At 43.7% G+C, this 19,207-nt stretch overlaps 1 protein-coding gene across 1 annotated transcript in view; it reads right to left on the bottom strand.

Moving 5' to 3' along the window:
* The window catches only part of SORL1 (sortilin related receptor 1), a 152,025-nt gene extending 133,604 nt beyond the window's left edge, over positions 1 to 18,421 (bottom strand). Inside the window, exons 1-2 of the mRNA XM_006925247.3 lie at positions 18,075 to 18,421; positions 2,304 to 2,420 (exon numbers count right to left, since the gene is read on the bottom strand). Of these exons, the coding sequence (XP_006925309.1) occupies positions 2,304 to 2,420; positions 18,075 to 18,347 (390 nt within the window). The 5' untranslated portion in view covers positions 18,348 to 18,421. The remainder of the gene's footprint in view (positions 1 to 2,303; positions 2,421 to 18,074) is intronic.
* Positions 18,422 to 19,207: the final 786 nt, after the last annotated feature.

Raw genomic sequence — 19,207 nt, 5'->3', positions numbered from 1 at the left:
TTTCCCTACTGGACTACTGACAGGGCCTTACAATCCAGTCTTCTTTAAAGAAAATTTAGAATGTTACTACTCTGGCACCACCAACTCCTACTTCTGAGTCATAATTTATTTTTGCATTAGTTTTTCACATCAGAACATTTTAGTTTCATCTGCCAATTCTTTAATGTAGCTTGTATATAAGGGGGAAATCTGTCATCCTTATTTATTACCTCCAAGCATTGTTTCCTTTCCCTTTAATCTTATCATATATTTCATTCCAGGATAATGTATCATTTCAAATGTTTAATGGGTCCTTAGTAGCTATGCCCAAATAGTTGGACAAAGGGAAATTAGGTTTGGGTAGACTGGCAACACCACAGTGACCAACAATCCTGGTTGATCCAGAACTGAGGACACTCCCAGGATGTGGGACTTACAGTGCTGAAACCCAGGCTTGGTCACCTAGCAACACTACATCCTCACACGCCAAGTATGTGATTGGGTCTTAATTCTCATTAGTTACAGCTCTCCCACAGGAATGCTGAGGAACCTCATGCACATCACCTAATGTCTCTAGTGTCCTTTTTGTCCAGCAAAACCAAAAAACAATGGTTAAGGGCTTTATTTATTGCATAAAGAAAATATTTTCTGAACAAATAATTTTTTTTTAAATGCATAAAAACTCTAAGGAGGATTTTTTTCAACACAGTAAGGCATAGAGCCATCTCCTATGCTCAAAACAGATGCCTATAGGCAGTGACAATGCTGAATATATACACAGGTGCCTACAGACTCTCACAGGGCCAACAGGCATCCATATGCTGCTGTCTGTGCTTGCAAACACTGATTTATAAATTGGCCAAAGCCATTACCCCACAGAAGCCTAGCTCTGTTCCAGATCACTACACTCAAATGGGCTGTCAGGTACAGTAAGTGGTTTCCCACTTGTCACTGCTCAGCACCCACCCTAGGCAAAGCTATGCATCATTATAGCCAGCCCTTTTTCTGCCCTCCCTGTCTGTGGCTCCCTGATTCAGCTCACAGAAAATATCCTTGGTGCTCTCTCCAGTCACCTACCCTAGAGCATATCCAACTCATAGTGGATACAGAGCCGGCCCTCACAGAAAACAAACCTACACTCAAGAATTACAATTGTGCTCTTAGGCGGATGTGACAGTGCTAGAAAATTCAGAGATTTCCTCTAGCCAGAGCACAGAGTAGCCAAAGCTCCATAGCACGTTTTCTGTCCACAGTGTCACCCTGTCACCATGTCAGACCTTAACCCAAAGCCGGGGCTATTCTTCCCCACAACAGGAAGTCTGGATCAAAGGCCGGAGACTTAGGACTGAAAGGTCAGCTCTCCCTCCTCATATATGCGTGACTTGGCTTACACAATGTTTGTAAAACTACACATTAGCTGCCAACTTGTAAGACTCAGCAGTTTTCACATAAAAAGTCCAGATCTCTGAGTTTCTCTCAAAAAATCAGATCTGGCCACACTGGACCCTGCTTCTTGCATGGTATCCAGAGCTGAGACTCAATGAACAATGGCCCCCTCGGAAGCATTTATTCTCTAGTTCACCAAAGTCCTTTCCTCTTCTTAGTATCTCTCAGACACTGAGACCAAGTATCAATCAGCATGTTCAAATTAAAATACAAGTGAACGTTTCTTGAACTTGTATCTCTTTCAAAAGTGAGAAAATTACATATTGTCCCAGAGGGCTATTTACTTCAAGAAAAATGGGAGAGACCATTATCCTTTGTATAGGTAAAGAATGTTGTAAACTTGGAGACAGTTTCATTCTTGCCCGTTACCACCTGGCTTCTCATAGGTCTTTGAATTTGTGACCTTTGGCTTTATGTCTTTGAAGCACCCAACCTATTAAAATACCTCATGTATAAGACGACTGTAAAATTAAGAATATGAGTGAATCCAGTTCAACAACTCACCCAACGTAAGAGGTTAGAAGAAATCAGCACAGGGAAAGACCAGTGAGAGTCCACAGGGCTCTGCTACAGACACGCAGCTCTGCCTAAGAATGTACTTCTGGCATTTTGTTGAGCAGATATGACTATCCAGATCAAATCCTATCACTTCATAAAAGTAATCGCACATCACATGAATTGATTTACAATTGACTGCGCAACGCTGTATTCAGTAAACAAAAGATATTTATTATTTTCTAGATTCACTTCTGTGTCATATAATTAATCCCACCCATTCCCCATTTACCCACTATTTCTTCCGGAATGATAACCCCAGAATATCACAAAAGGACATATTGGCAGCACACAGGAGTGCAAGTGGAAACACCAATACTTACATCACTGCTCTTGGGCCTTGCCAATGCCAGGCTGTCTCGGGCTAAAGCCACGATCACGTTGCTTTTCTCTCCCGCCCAGTGTACCACCATCTGATTGTGGGAATCATTCAGACTAACCTGAAAGGAAGAAAACCAATGCAAGAATTAAGACTCATGGAGAATGATGGTCATAAATATTCCAAAGCAGGACTCTCTCTCTACCTTCGTCATTCAGAAATGACTAAGATTCTTAGATCTGGAGCACCCAGGTGGCCTATTTTTCCCCCACATTCAACTTCCCCAAGAAGAAACACTGGTCCTCTGCCCTTATATATTTGAAACATAACGAAATTGCAAAGAAAATCCTCTCAGGCTCCCATTGGCATAACCGATTACTTTGCTTGTTTTTGTCCTTTATGAAACCAATCTCTGGTTACTCTCATCCTTACTCCATACATGGGACATGCACTCCAAAGGCTGAAACCAAAACATCTACCTTATTCAAAAAGTACACAGGAAAGTACACATACTTTCAAACCGCAGTTCAAACTAGTGCTGTCTCTGGCCTATAGGTGACATTGCTCATCCTTAGCTCATAACAAGGAAGAAGGGGAAAACATCACAGTGCAGTTTTATTTAGTTAGTTTTGAAGTGTCTCAAGTAAGGAAGTATTTCCCAAGACTCCACAGAAATGACCTTTGGATTATAGCTAGCAGTAGTTCCCAGGCTTCTGAATTTTATAAACCAGTAAAATGAAAATAAGTTAGTAAAGCTAACAAGATTGGTTGGCCACTTCTATTTTGCCAGGTAAGGACAGAAACAAAACAAGCCACTGTGTCAGAGCTTGACTCAACTGCTCTCTGAATCCGTTTCCTCTGCTTCCTGAGAACACAGATTCTGCAGCCCAGGTGGCCTTGCAGGGAGGTGTGGCCCCAGGGCTGAGTTCCAGCCAGTGGAATGTGAGAGAAGGTGTCCATGCCACTAGCCCCAGTCCCCATACAGCCTTCTGTTTTCTTTCCGCAGGCTGCATTCAAGATCCTGGAGACCCAGAGGAGAGCAGAACCACAGGACAGAGGGAACCCATGTCCCCAAGGAGAGGGCCCTCTGCTAATCAGTACCACCCACTTTGAAATTCTCATATTTGGGAAATGTATTTATACCACTGAACTTCTGGGATTCACCTGTTATGTATCTAACCCTCCTGAGCGATATGACCACCATCTATAATCACCATCATCGTTTAAAGTAAAAACATTTTAATACCAAAACCTGAGGAAAGATACAATCTCAGAATAAAGAACAGTTCTTTTAGATAGTCCTTGTTTTATGAAAAATTACATTACTTTTGTTTTTCCTATTTTACATTGATGACAGTTCAAAGGCTGGCATTTTAGAATACCTGAGCCATACATTGCATCCCTCTGTGTGAAGAGCAAACCAAGGACCACACTAACAAACATTCTGAGAGCTGATGTTAGCAAGGCCCTGAAAACTAGGAGCACGTGATCTCGCTCTTGCTAAGAAAATGTCTGGGGGAAGCCTATTCTGCTGGCCTCTTCAACCTCGCTGTTTCAGACACCTGTAGAAGGAAGTCTGGCTTCTAGGCTCTGAGCAGCCTCTGCGAAGTCCGGCCAATACATTTCCCCAGCCACCCTTCCCCCCGCCCCTCCCCAGCCACACACACTCACTTGGACTGATGCAAACAGATAAGCCCCAGCTGATCTGCCCTCTGAGCTGTCTTCCTACCAAGGCTCTGCAGCAGAAACCCTCCCATCCCCTCCCCCGAGGGCCTTTCTCCTACTTTCCCTTCTCACTGGTCCACCCCTGACGTTCCCCACCCACTTCTTGAGATGCTCTCAGATGTCACCAGGGAGAAGGGAAACACCTGTGCCACAAACTTGGCAGACAGAATGACAAAGGAGCTAATCCTTTACTACTCTGCTTTGGGTCTTAAGCACCTGCATCTAATTTGATCCACATTCAAATTCTTTTGGAAAATATTTGAAAAGACCTTTTTAAAGTAAAAGACCCTTGATATTTTTTAGGAAAATATGTCAATTCCAAACTGTTCCTTCTCATTTCCAGAGAGATAAGTCTAGGCACGCATCAACCAAGAAGTGTAAATAAAAAATAGAAATAAGTCAATTATATAACCCCAGAATGCTACCAGGAGAAAGCAGCCAAGGGACTCTTCACCCGCCGGTAACAAACGCCTTACTTCAGCCTTTATTTTTCCCTTTCTCTCCTTCCAGCCCTCACCTCTAAAAAGGATCTGGAATCACTTGTGGACAGAAGCCTACCAGCACGGGTGCTCTAGGAACTCAGGCTAAAAGTCTTCTTTCCAAAAACATCCTCACCCTTAGAACCAGAGGAGAATAAACAGAGAACTTGTACAAACATCAATACGATAAAAGATTTGGAACCTAGAGTAATCATCATCCAAGTTTACTGAGGTCTGAGATGAAAAAGCCCACCAGTATTTATTTTGGGCAACCTCAGAAGAGTCCCTCTGGCAGGTAACAATCAAATTACACTGTGAACTGGTTACAAAGCCATCAGTGATCAGAGTGGGAAAGAGGTCTGAATACAACTTGCTGAAGTCATTCTACTTAAAGGACACAAGATTTATGAGGCTCCTTCGACCAATCCTAAAATAGGTGAAGGGGCGGAAGCAGCACAAAGGACAAGCATCAGAACATCTGAGGGCCTTTTTACAAAGGAAGCCTAAAAGGTGAGCTTGGTGAAACGCTTTTTTAAAAAATTCCTTTTTTATTTTATTAGCTGTCCCTTTTATTCCTAACAGATTGTAAAAGGGCAGCCCAGTGGGGAGAAAAAAAATCCCTGGCAAGAAATGGTTTGTCCGAGGGCCACCAGGCAGCTCACACACACCATTCAGCTCCTCTACTTGGCAAGATGTCAGCATGGGCACATCCTGATCATGGGAGTGACTTCCTGGTGAGCCACTGCCTCTGGCTGAGCATGGCTGATCCTCAAAGCAGCTCAGGTGCCCGACCCCCAGAGCACAAAGCCCAGAGTCAGCCACAGGAAGCCACACACACAGAGGATAACGAGGGCTAGGGCTAGGACTAGGACTAGGATGATAGAGCCAGCAGGCATGCAGGCAGGCAATTAGCTTAACGCAAAAGCATGCATTCTGTTCTCTGTCCTCATCTTCCTCCTATCTCCCCTCTCTCTCCACTTTCACCCTCCTCCAAAGAAGAACGAGGAAGAAGTAAAAGCTGGCTCTCCAAGGAAAGGGGCCAGGAAACCAGAGGCTGAGGGCAGCCCCCAGCCATCAAGAACACCTGCAGAACTTGACTAAATCGTCACACTTTATGGGTGGTTTCTGGTTTGTTTGAGTCCTTTTCCATCCCCAGGGACTTCTCCCTAGCCTTTCCCCATATTCTCCCCATGACCAGCCCTCTGGGGCAGCTGCAGGCTTCAAGATCACTCTCATCAGTCTGGCTCACTAAGGTTCCACAAGAGACAAGGTTGGGCACCCAGAAGACACTGATCTGGGATGGGGCAAGAGGGTGGGAGAGTGGCTTTTCCAGGAACACAAGCCTATTGTGTAGTCGGTTATAACCACAACCCTGAGGCCTGAACAACTTTCGCTCCATCTCCAGCTCACAGGATGTAGCTAGAGCTTGATAAAGGAGACACAATTAATTGGAGCTACAAAAGCAGCAGGGAGAGGGCCCAATGCCACCCCTCAGAAGGCAAACAGAGAAAAATCACACACCACAGAAATCTCTGTACACAGAAACAGCACCATAAACAGCCACCAGGGGCTGGGAGGTGCTTCAGGCCTCTGCTAGGCTCACAGATTGGTGGTTAAGAGTCAAGATAACCTTCCAGAGGTCACCTGATCCAAATGATGACAGAATCGCCCAGACCTACTGATTCAGACTCCCTCTGACTGGAGCCAAGGAATCAATATTTTCAAAAGACATAGTGCACATGTCTCTAATTCAGTTTATTTGGGAAGTGATGAATCTCGTCCTTCTCCCTTCCTCCTGGCAGGACCTAGGACTTAAACAACAGTGGCTGGAAGACTCATTTTGGGGGGAGGGGCGTGGAGGAGGGGGCAATGAATCGTCTTTGGGTATTTTGGGTAGGTGTTAAAATCCTAAGATCTACTAGTATATGCCACAATGTGGACGAACCTCAAAAACACTATGTTATTGAAAGAAGCCAGATATAAAATGTCACATATTAGATACCTATGTGAAATGTACAGAACAGGTAAATCCATAGAGGTAGAAAAGAGATTGGTGGTTCCCAGTGGTTGGGGAGAGTAGGAAAAAGGGTTTTATTTTAGAGTGATGAAATGGCTTGAAACTAAATAGTTGGTGGTTGCACTGCATTGTGAACATGCTTAATGCTACTGAATTGTTCACTTCAAAATGGTTAAGTTTATGTTATGTGAATTTCATTTCAACTTTTTTTTAAAAGGCTCCATAACCAGTAAAGAACATTAACTTCTCAAGTGCTGATCCAATACCTAAGAGCTCCTACTCTAAGGAAGTGTTCCTTTCCTCTAATCTGGATCCTTCATGTACCCAAAATATGCAGCTAGAATGAGTCAGAGAGGAGGCAGGGCAAGGAGTGAGTCTCTGGCCAAAGCAACCCTTCAAAGTGCTGTCAGCAGCATCTGCAGAGACACAGCATCCACACAGGCCTCTGGATTCCTGGTCCCTGGCTGGAGAAATGGCCTCAGGGTTGGAGATAGCACTAGCATCCATTTCCAGCTCACAACAGTCATCACCACCCCTAAACTGACACACCTCACACCTCCGTCTGTGTTGTCTCTCAGCCCCCCAACACACCCTGGCATTCCAAAGAAGTTAAATGGATTTGCCTTATTATTCAGAGTGAGGGGAAAAATATGCTGCCACCCAAGCACCAAGCTCTGGGTTGTTATAAATAGAAGAGAGGATAAATTCATGTTGTATTAAAGGTTCTGATTGCTCATGCATTCACTTACAGATTACATATGCACTGAGGCCTACTAGGTGCCAGACACCCAGTAGGGCTCTTTAATCATTCCTTACCTGTCAAGAGCACACAGAGCCCTTCTGGGGGAAATTAGTGTTGCAAATCTGACTGGTAATAAGAAATTTACAATAAAACCATAAACTATTAAGGCTTATTCAGGAAGAGGGTGGCCCTTAATGGAATGGGTCACATATCATCTCTATTCATTTCTTCTGCTATTACTTCTTTCGCATTGATCAAACCCAAAGATTAGGAATGCCCTTGACACCACTGTCTACAGTCCTCACCACTTCTGCAGAGCTTCTTTCCAGAACAGGACAGTCAGTCTGGTTTATTCTCTATCTCAATAGCAGTGACATACAAAGAAGCATTTTTAAAATTCTACAGTGAAGTATAAAACAAATACCCTGTCCTTCAAGTATGAGACAAAAGCAGCTGCTAAATCCCCTGAACTACAGGACAGGCCTGAGAAAACCAAAGACAGACTCCTGAGGTCCAAGAATAACAAGGTTTTCTCCAGCCATCCGTTTGCACAACCTAAATGCTAGGTATGAAAATCACTCCTCTGAGTCCCTGTTAAGACTGTGTTCTCACTATATTTAGTAAGCTCATTATCCTCTCTGGACTCTCCACCTCAGGAGAGCTGAAATCTAGAGCTCCGGGCACCGAGGCCCTGTTCACGGAATCTCTGCTCACTCATTAGACTTTTGTTTTCACGAGACTTCGCACACAGAACTCATGAAGTACTTTGCTGATAAATTCAGGATGCCCATCTTACAGACGAGGGAGAATGACTTTGAGCTAAAAAACTTACCATTTCACTACAATCTCCTTAACTGGAGTCACGAGCTCTTTTTTTTTTTTTTTTTAGTTTTGAGACACTGTTAAGTCTAAAGCAAACCATCTATTAAGAATTTTTCACGAGAAAGAAAATAAATATAGTTTTTATTAAACTTTAGTAGCATACATTTAATCATTCAATTGCATACTTTTTTTTTTTTTTTTTTTTTTTTGAGGGGGGAATGTATACATACATATATATGTATTTTCCTTTATCTTTACCAAAAGAATGATAATCCTATTTTTACTGGCTTATATTATCAGTTCAGAGAGACCAATTGGCAAATAGAATCTATTCACCATTGACCTCTATATGGCACTTCCTCCTGGTGAACCTCAGTCATTTAGCAAATAGCATATTTTGCTGTTCCATGAGGGCTCCCTATTAAAAAGAACCTTTGAAAAATCTTTGTCCTGAAAACAATCACCCCTTAATTTACCAGGTGGTGAATAAGAAAAATAAGAAAATATCAGAGCCAGAAGTAACTTCAAGGAACATCTAAGCCATCTTCCATATTTTGCAGATAAAGTTAAGCCCACAGAAAGAGTCAGAGCTGGTGTCCCATACACCCTCAAAACCCAGGGCCCAAGGCAGGGCACACAGGCAGAGAATATGGCAAGCCCCTCTCACCAGTGTTAACTGGCTGCTCAGTGCCCTGAGCCAGGACTAGCATTAAGTAAGGATTCATCTAGGAGCCCAAAGCTGTTTCTATGAGCTCTTTAAAGTTCCAGAACATCTTTTCTGGACTCTCCTCTTTGGCTCTGCAGCTTCACCATGAATAGCCCCCTACCTCCTTCACACAATAAATATTTATTGAATAATTACTATATATCAGATTCTAAGCTGGGTGTTAGGAAACAGCAGACTTTGGGGAGGGAGGTATAATTGCATGTATGGGAGAGAGTGTGGCTGCACTGAGGATAAGACCTACAGCAAGAGCCAGGGAGGTGGGTGGGGGAAACGACTCAGGACAAGTCATATTTGAAAAGTTAAAAGAAAATTAGTGCAGCCAGAAGAGCCAAAAAGAAGGTAGAATTATATGAGATCTTAAGGTTTTAAAAGGAGAAAATAAAGTTCACAGTCAAAAAGGCAGTGGATCCCAGGCTGAAAGCAAAGCTTTCACTGGAATATTTATGAGAGGCAAATATGTCACAGTAAATCAGAGGCTTGAGTTTGGATCTTGGTCTCTATGATTTACTGGCTGCATAACTCTGGCTACATCACTTCACCTTTCTGAGCCTCAAGATACTCATCTGTGAAATGAGAGTAATAATGATCCTTACCTTCCCAATTTTATAGGACTCATAAGAATCAAATGTGATGTTATCCATAAACCTCAAAATGCTAAAACATTATTTCTTTTTGTTATTGGTATAGTCTTGATACTCAAATATGCTATTCTACACAAAATGGCACCATATAAAAAATTAACATGAGCATCACCAGGGTTGGAACACTGAGGCTGAAGAGCAAGCAATGGCATACATGAGACGATGAAACTGCATGCCTGAGTCAAGCTCAGAATTCATGGCCAAGTGTGGCACTTTGGCAGTCTTCCTCTCATACCATAGCCAAGCTCAGAAAGTTGAAGAAACCCAACCTTCAGTTCTCAAGGCTCCAGCACAGTGGTGGCACTCATTTCTAGCACTTTCCTCACCCTAAAGGGAAAGCATTTAAACATTACATTCCAGAACCGAAGGCCTCAAATCTTACCAGTGGCTTCTTTACCACACTGTGAGGGAAAGCCAGTGGAGAGGAGAAGGCATATCAACCAACGGTGTGGCCGATTTCTCAATAAAATGGTTGCCCCTGACCTCCTAGGAGGGGCAAGGCACCCTGCAGAAGACCCTCGTGCACCCCTCTACTAGCTTAACTCCTAGTTTAACTCTCACAACTCTTTGTTGATAACCCTTTCACCTCTATCCAACTCTCCACATCCATCACTTAATTCTTCTCCTGTAGATTCAAGGCCTTGTTCCTGCAGTAACCTTTACATCACCACCAGCAGCAGAACACCTTGCCAAATTCAGCAAACCACGTGCCCAGTTAATTGTAGATTTTTTTTAACTGCTCAGTGAGAGAACTTCAGGGAACTAAATATATACAGATGAGGTAAGTTATAGGTACAGAATCTCATGTTACTCAATTAATTGAGCATAAGTTTAAACATTTCAAGTTTCTTCCAAACACTGCCATAGTTTCACAGGCTCCTCACCCACCTCCACTCCGTCCCCACATCCTACCATCAGCAGGTTCCTCTTCTAAGATCCTTGGGCAGCCAGCACTAGTCCTTCTTCCCAGGTCCCAGGGGCAGACTCACATGGAACTGTCTTGCATGTGTCCCCTGGGCTAATAGAGAAACAGTGTCCTTAACTATCTGGGCTCCTGCCCCACATAAGGCTCATCTCATAGGCACCCCTGAGTCTGCTCAGTGACAGTCCTTAAACTAGCTTGTCTCAAGGTCAGGGTTAAAGTTGCTTTTAACCCTGGCCTTCTATGCTCAACTAGATCATCCCAGCTTTTTCCAATTTCTTCTGGGCACAGGGGTTTCCTAAGAGCTAAAATTTTCCTCATGACACTATTCAGCTCCCCAGCCCATCAAGGCAGAATGGATCACACCTCAGTACCAACTAACATGAAAATCCCAATTCAGGACCCACTCATTAGCTCGAACTCATGTTTATTTCACATAAGAATCACTCTAGCCATCTGCCCCGCTCTGATCCATAGTTTTTTGGGGGAAATGGGTTTCCACTCAACAGGCTGGTCTCTTTCCTAAATAAGAGTAGCAACATTAGTTACCTTCTTCATTAAAAAAAAAAAAAAAAAATGGAGATCACCAATAGCACATTGGCCCTTATAAGGCATAAAAAGCATTTGATACACATCCATCTTTTCATTGCTCTTATCTGCCACTCAGATTTGGGACATAATCACATCAGCCTGCCTTTCTGAGAATTCATAGCTGTGTTTTTAATCTAATTCAGAGAACTGGAGATAAATCATCATGAAGGGTCCTGATTTTCCTAGCCAAGAGCCTGCAGTGGCAGCAACAGCAATGGCATCCTAAATAAAGGGAAGGGGGGTTACATGCAGTGATGAAGACCACACACCAGTGCTGTTTGTCTTCATGCCAGCCCAAAAGGTTTCAGGGATAAAAAACAGACCCAGCTACATGGAGGCAAGTCAACAAGAGCACAGGAGGCACAGAACAGTGATGGGAAGATGGCTTCACTGTTAAAGCACTGTTTACATCTTTCACGGCCAAATAGACCTGCAGGGTCTGCACACCACCACAGCAAAGGCCATACGAGAGGGCTGTTTGTGCAAACCATATCAGAAGTAAAGACACAGAGGTCAGACTTCATTGTCCAAGGCACCGATGGAAAGAGGCAACAGTGCAGAGGTATCCTCTAAGATGAACACTAAACCTGCCAGACCCTCCACAGCCCCCAGATGCATTCCTACCTAGGAAATAAAGGACACTGTCTCCTACCACTCAGCTTGGCAGTCAGCAGCCACCAAAACCTGGGGTTTACACTACAGTTTTCTGCTTTCTGCTTTCTTCTCCAGTTTGTGGTGAAAACAAATGCAGGCTTTTGCTGTAACCACAGCTTCTCCCCTGGTTAAAGTAGAGGCTGCCTACCATTGAGAAGAGGAGACCTCTCACAATCTGTGAAAGCTACACAGTCTAATACAGTAGAGAGGGCCACATGTGGCTATTTAAACTTAAAGGGATTAAAGTTAAATGAAAGAAAATAAATTCAATTCTTCAGTGATTCCAGCCATATTTCAAGTGCTCAACTGCCATATATTACTAGTGGACACACTGGACAGCACAAATAGAGAATAATTCCGCCATCGCAGAAAGATCTATCAAAGAGCGCTATATTAGATCTGTCATGAGGCCAGGAAGATAGGATCATTAGGCTCTTATCTAGTAGCAGTGATACAATCATGAGTGTTACCATTGTTATTAACTACCTAATGGATAACAGAATTTGTAATTATTTTTAACTCACTATCATGATCCTGATCCTATTTTTATGAAACCCACCCCAAAGCATTCTTCATGTTGCAATAAAAAAAACAAAGGTCTCACAATAACATAGGGTGAAACCCAAATATTGCTCTTGATCAGCAGCCCACACTGCCTTCTCTGATTTATGTCATCACCAGCCACTTCAATGTAGAAAGCTGCCCATGCCACTTCTTCGAAGGCCCAAGGTTCACAAGTCGATAAACCAATAAATTAGGTAGAAATTAACTGTGGCTCATTTTAAACTGAGGGAAATCAATTTTTGCATCTATGTGGCTGTACTAAATATGTAATGTGCCGGTGGATTCCGGCATACCTAGAGAATGCATAGATAGGTTCTGTGCTAACCAACAAAAAGAATGCCTTCCCTCTGCCGCCTAGACCACTTCTGGAGAAATACTAATCCTCAAATACTCAAACCAAGGTAGAGTGAGCTCTCTTTTAGTTTCCACCACAACTAAATCTAAATGTCAATGTAACACCTCAGCTTTAATATGTTTCCACACAGTCAACTCTTAATTATCTGCATCTGAATTGTCGAAAATTGTAAACGCCAAACTGGCTTTCCCTGAGCACATTTATGCCAGCCATTTCACATTATCAGTTGTGCAAAAAATGCAAACTCGTTTTAATATTTGCCTAAGCAAAATTTAATTAGAAAGGTAAACTTATGTTTTAAAAAAGAGACTAAATAAATAAATATACAGCAAAGGCAAATAGCTTATTTTTGGATTACCTGTTCTCCAGATTATTAGAATGTTCCTGTGTGGACAGTACAATGCTGGCTCTATCTATCTCTGGCCATGGGATTAAACAATAACAACGCAAAGATGGTTGTTATCTCTAAGGAGGAACAGACCAAAATATGACAATAAAATATTCCTATAACATCCATCTTTTTTTGCTTTAGGATGTTAGTTGCTTTTAGGCTTTGCCTCCTGGATCCCAGGTATCAAAGCAATTTATTAAGAATACCATTAACTTTATTTGGACTATAAGAAAACATTCTTGAAAAGAACAGGAATTAAAACCAAGATCCATGATCTCTCTATTCTGGTGTACTCTAAATCTGGGCTCTACGTCCCTAGGGAACTGTTCTCCATCATTTTTCCAAGTTATGAAAGAGCTACATATTGCTGCTCTCCTGGCCTGCAGGAACCCTACAAGTGGAATGAGAATGACTTTTCTTTAACCTGGTCTGGAGAAAAAGTAACAATCTATTTTATGCTATGACACTTCAGGTAACTCCCTTCCAATTGACAGTCATAACGCCATAAATATATTTTGGAGCTAGAGTTAATCTCATTATTCATGATATCAGGGGTTAAAGATAACAGAAAGCCACCAAAAATTCAATTATCAAATTTTATGTATATCTATGTTATATATGTGTAGAACAGTTCTGGAAGAATATACAAAAAAAAAAATTGATGGCAACAGTTGCCAACTAGGAAAGTTCCTTATGTGAATGGGGGACACAAGAGGGAGGGACATTTACTTCTCAATACATACTCTTTAGTCCAAATTTTGTTTTGTACATATATATTACCCTCTGAAGGCTAAATAAACAAATTAGATAGCTTTTCATTTTATCCCTTTAATTCTCTATCTCCTCACTCCTATCTCTGTCCCCTTTATCTCCCATTCTTTCTACCTCTGAAAGCCTTCACCCACCATGCCCAAAACAAGCAAGCTATTAATGAACTAAATAGTAGCCAGAGACTGAGCAAAGAACTGCATGCAATGAGAAGAGACGCCAAGTGGAACCAGGAAGTTTTTCAAGGTCACATCCCTTATCAAGCTAACCCAACACACCAAACAACTCTTAACCTACTTAGAAGCCAACATGAAACAACAAATGCTTTGCCTTTTCATCTTGTGTAGCATTCAGGTCAAACATCCTAACTTCAAAATCAACCAAACAATTCTTTCCCAATCAATTGTATCGTGTAAGAATCTACTCCAAAGAGATCTAAAGCTAAAAGTATTCCACCCCCGAAGGAGGCTCTTTGTCCAAGGAACTCGTGCTGTAACAGACACTTTATTTTCAGTCTCAAATCAAGACACTGAATATTCCCTGGTCTCTAAAATGCAGGAATTATGAAGACAGAGCTCATTGGAAGGAAAATAAACCTGTAAATCCTGTTAGGCTTTGCACCTCATTCCAAAGGACTTTACCCCAAAACAGTACCATTAGCAATAACCAAGAGAGCCCTGAAAGGGAGAATTATATACAACAGAATCACAGTATGTCATTCAAAATAACTCCCAGGATATCACAAAAAAATCAGGGCTCCACTATCTACCATCCTCACCATGGAGGAAGCCAACTCATTTTTACACTCCATTTGTGAACTCACCACAGCCCTCCTTATAAATATCTCTTCTATAACTTAGATTTGCTTCCTTCTCTCCAGGCCTCTCTTCTTCCAGGTGTCCAGTAGATCCATCAATATTCCTTAAGGGTCTCCCAAGTGTCAGGGACACAGAGAAGAGAAAGACTTGACCTTTGCTCTGAAGGAGCAGATAGGGAGATGAGACAGTTAAACAAGTACACCATAAGGCAGTAAATGTTGTACCTGAGCTCAAAAAAAAAAACTGTTCCCACTAAAGCCTGAGAATACTAGGAGGTATTCCTTGGATGTTGAATTGAATAGGGGTTTTCCAAACCAGAGAGGAGAAAACCATTTCAGGCAAAGGAAAAATCAAGTATGACTGTACAAAGGCATGGAGCTGACAGGAATAAATCAGGAAGAAATTCAGTGTGGTAAGAATTACAAAATCCTCCTTCATGGAGTGGCCTTTTTTAGAAATGTCTCAACTTCTCAATTTTGAACTTGAGAAGAAAAGTCTTCATATCTGATAGTAGATTATTTTCACCACTATTACTATATTTCGTTATTACAAACATGCCTGTAAGGAGTCATGGCAGAACCCAATCTCCCACACTTGAAAACATAAAGAATATGGTTGAAATAACCATGCCTAGTTGACTCTATAAGTTAGCAGAGCCAGAGAAAAAGAACTGACTACAACACAGGGCTCTTTCTCAGATACAGGATATGACGACAAAAGCCTTCTTTGCTCCTCTCCCTGAAGCTGTGGCCTTAACATCACCACCCCTCAGTCTTCTTGTTCAGGCAGCTTCTTTTTCCAGCCTCAGTCTGTGCTGCCAGGCATCCTCTTCACCTCATTCAGAGGTCAGAGGGTAAGAAGCTACAAATGTGTTGGAGCCCACTGACTCCTTATCACTCCATCTCCCATGCCCTCCCATATAATACAAACCCACTAACACTCCACTGAAGAGTTGTGACTGGTTTATTGTATCCATGTTTAGTTTACTAGTTTCCACTTGTTTCATTTACATTCCTGTATTTGCATCTGCTTTATCTCCTCCTTAAATTATAAGTTTTCCGAAAGCAGGAATGAAATATTCCCCAACACAGAGAAGAGAAAGACTTGACCTTTGCTCTGAAGGAGCAGATAGGGAGATGAGACACCATCTCTGTATAGAACCGCACTCGATTCAAGCAATACTGTGGAAAAACATTGCAATTCCATAGGTTTAAACGGGAGGGAGTATAAAGTGTAACTTGGCTTAGGGCTAGAAATAAGATGGCCATATAATTTATAGTCCACATCCTGATACTTCTGAGAGTGAAGGCAGCACTTTCCATAACCAGCATGCGCAAATTATAAACCAGGTCCGTCTCAGGGAAAACAGGCAGATGGTCACCCTTGCTAAAAAGGTCATTACAAATAGATGTGAATTACTCCAGAGCTCTAAGAGAGGCAGGCCAGGCCCCTTCAGTAACTGATTCCTGAGCTTGCAGTCTGAAGGATCTGCACCAAATAGTGCCCATAGCAGAAAGCCCAGTACCAGGAAGATCTTCCTTCTATCTAACTCAAATCCTTAAAAATTCAAATTAATTTTATTTTTATTACTCTCAGGGCAACGGAGAACAATGTCATAGAAAGGTAGCTTCAGAAAAGAAAAAAAACACTACCCTACAACCTCACTTTTGGTAGGAATTCCTTCTTATTTGTTGGACGGCTAGTTCTCCATCCTTCGACTGAACAAAACTCAATCTGGCTGGCTCAGGACTATAAAAGCCAAGGATTTTGGAGTGACTCTCAGTGATAACATAGTTCATCTTTAACCTGCCCCAGATCCCCAGGAGCTTTCCCAAACCAAACCCAAGGAAGAAATGGCACCTGCATGCATATTTTTGAGACCGGGAAGCTCTTCCCTCAGCCAAAACTATAGCTGCAGGGGACATGAGCTCCCACCTCTCCCCACTCTCAGCCCCCAGAGTGCTGATTCAAGCCCACAACAGAGCTGGGCTGACTGGGAAGACTCAAGGAACAAGGGAGCCTCTCTTTCTCCATTCCCTTCCATCAGGATGATGACATCCCAGTTGAGAGCAAGGACATTGCTGACTTATTTTCAACAATATGAAAAAGAAGTTTCAGATGGGGATGGGGAAGGGAATAAGGATCTAGACCCAGAACTGAGCAGGAAGGCTCCAGCAGCTCGTGCCCACCAGTAGTTACATGCCCACTGGCATAAGCTCCTGCCTAGGGGCTGATGGTAGATGGAAGTCAAATGCTCCCACTCACTCACCACCATCTTTCCCCCCTGTGTAGCTGTGTGTATATGTGTGTGCCCGTGTGTGTGTGTGTGTGTGTGTGTGTGTGTGTGTGTGTGTAATGTTGTAGGAGTTAAAAGGAGGTATTTAAGAAGCATTGTATAAGGACAAGGAAACCATTTGATTACCCAAAGGTCATTGAAATAATGCAGACAAAAGCTAAAGAGCAGACAACCCTGCCCCAAGCGATCTTGGGCTAGTCATTTCACTTTCCCCAACTTTGGTTTCTTCATCAGCAAAATGACACAATAGAGTAAGATGGGTTATAAGGTTCTTCCTCGCTCCAAGTGTTGAACATTTAACTCTATATATTTCCTGAAAAAATGTCTAAAGGAAAATCAGTGAAGAGAGGCAAAACTCCTCTTTTAATTTCTACTTTAAAAGAGAGCATTTTGACTCTAGAAATCATGTAATTTACCACCTCCACTGGTATCACTTTTTCTCCCCCACTGACCTTCTAGTTTTGCTGATGTCAATCATAACCGCTGCACTGGGAGTCTCATAAAGCAATAACACAGACAAATTAATTTTGCCAATAATGATACTAACCGGCACACTCCGTTTGCAATTCCTAGCAGTAAGCCTGGTCATAAAAGTGAAATTCATGTTACTTACAATCTAATAAACCCATTGCCTGGATAGAAATACATTACAGAATATTAATGCTCACCAAATTCTTGCAGTCTTTCAAATCCCCAAGTGTCATGAGGGATATTCTCGTCTAAAATAAAGTCAATAGCTTGAAGGAGAGGTGGAATGGATAGAACCTCACCCACCCACACACTCCTCTTGACTATATCAAGAGTCAAGCTTTCCGGTTTGCTCACCTTAATTGTTATAAATGCTAAGTGTGGAAACCCCCTCCTCTTAATGTTCTGTGTAAGTGTACTGCAACTGCAGGGTGCTCATCTCCACTGCCAACTGGTAATACATTAAAGAAAGCCAGATTGTTATCCACACGCAAAATGAAGGTGCACCCCTCCTATACCTATCGTAAACTACACTGGTCAGCACTCACCTTGGGGAAATATGCACTGCACCCCTCCAGTTACCTGGAAAACGTTGCTAAAATCGACAGGAAGAAGAGAAAAAACAATGCAATTCAAGTGCTGACTGTTGTACTCATGGGAGGGGGGAGGAGGACAAATCCAAGCCGGGAAGTCCCCAGTGGTGCCTGCACCTGGAGGTGACTGCAAAGGATGGATGCGGGGATGAGGAAGTGCAGGGAGAGGAAAGGACTGGAAGATAGGTTGCAAACTGCTCACCTGTCCGTACACCTTGATGGGCTCGGGGTGCAGAGCAGCGCTCCGTCTCCTCCGGAGCTGCTTCCCGTCCGCCCCCTGGGTGTCCCCGCGCGCCAACAGCCGCAGCTCGCGCGCGTCGCCCTGCACCACGAGGAAGCCCCGGTCCTGGGGCAAGGGCGAGCGGCCGCCGTGTAGCGTCTGCGTCCAGACCTCGCAGAGAGCCACGGGCGGCAGCAGCGCGACCAGGGTGAATAGGAAGAGTCGCGACTCCCTCCTGCTGCTCGGTGTCGCCATGTTCCGGCGAACGCTACTGCAGGTGGCGCCGCCGCCAGGAGAGAATGTGCAATGCGAGGCCAGGAGAGCGGCGGGGCCGGGGCCGCGCACGCCGCTCCGGGTGCTTCCAGGCCGCCCGCGCCGCTCGCAGTCGCCCCGCTGTGCCTGCTGCCTCTGCAGCCCACCGACCCGCTTCGCTCGGCCCGGCGCCGTCACGTGTGAGGCGGGCAGCCGCTTCCTCTTAGCGCACTTTCTCTGCTCTACGGCTTCGGAGGCGACTCCGGCCCCTCCCCCGCCCAGGGATGGGGAAGTCAAGGCAGCGAGCGCTCGCGATGGTGCGTCCCCTTCCTCCTCGCCGCGGACACACCTACTCGTTCACCCTGCAGCAGTCAAGAGTTGTGCGGGGCTCGCTCATCTCCTCTGGGGTTAGTTGCCTCCTAAATCGTGTCGAGGTCGTCCTAAACCGTGATCAGCCTCCTTTCTAACCGCACAGCCCCAGTTCAGCCACATGACCACCGCCACCTACCCCCGCCGCAAACCCACCTCCAAGTAAGAGCTGAGAACCAAAGAAAATTAGTTCGGAGAACACGGAGCGTACATTAGAAGAGACCGCTCCCATTGTGAAACCCAGAGTGTCAAGTACTCTGGGCCCCCAAATGTACTTGATGTGGTCACAGTCTCATACAGGGCCCCAGCACAGTGGTTCGATCATGACCCCTCCAAAGTGACCAAGCACAGAGCTACTTGATCTCAGCCATGAAATGGACATGTAAACCAGTCCCTTCAGGCCACAGCCAACACAGGGCAAGTCCTCTACCCAAGGGTGTAAAGCTTGCAAACACCAAGATGTGGGGAGGACACACTTTAACCCTAAATTCAGC

The sequence above is a fragment of the Pteropus alecto genome, unplaced genomic scaffold, assembly GCF_000325575.1.
Source record: "Pteropus alecto unplaced genomic scaffold, ASM32557v1 scaffold479, whole genome shotgun sequence".
In the NCBI taxonomy this organism is placed as follows: domain Eukaryota; kingdom Metazoa; phylum Chordata; class Mammalia; order Chiroptera; family Pteropodidae; genus Pteropus; species Pteropus alecto.
This window is presented reverse-complemented; position numbering and strand designations above follow the sequence as displayed.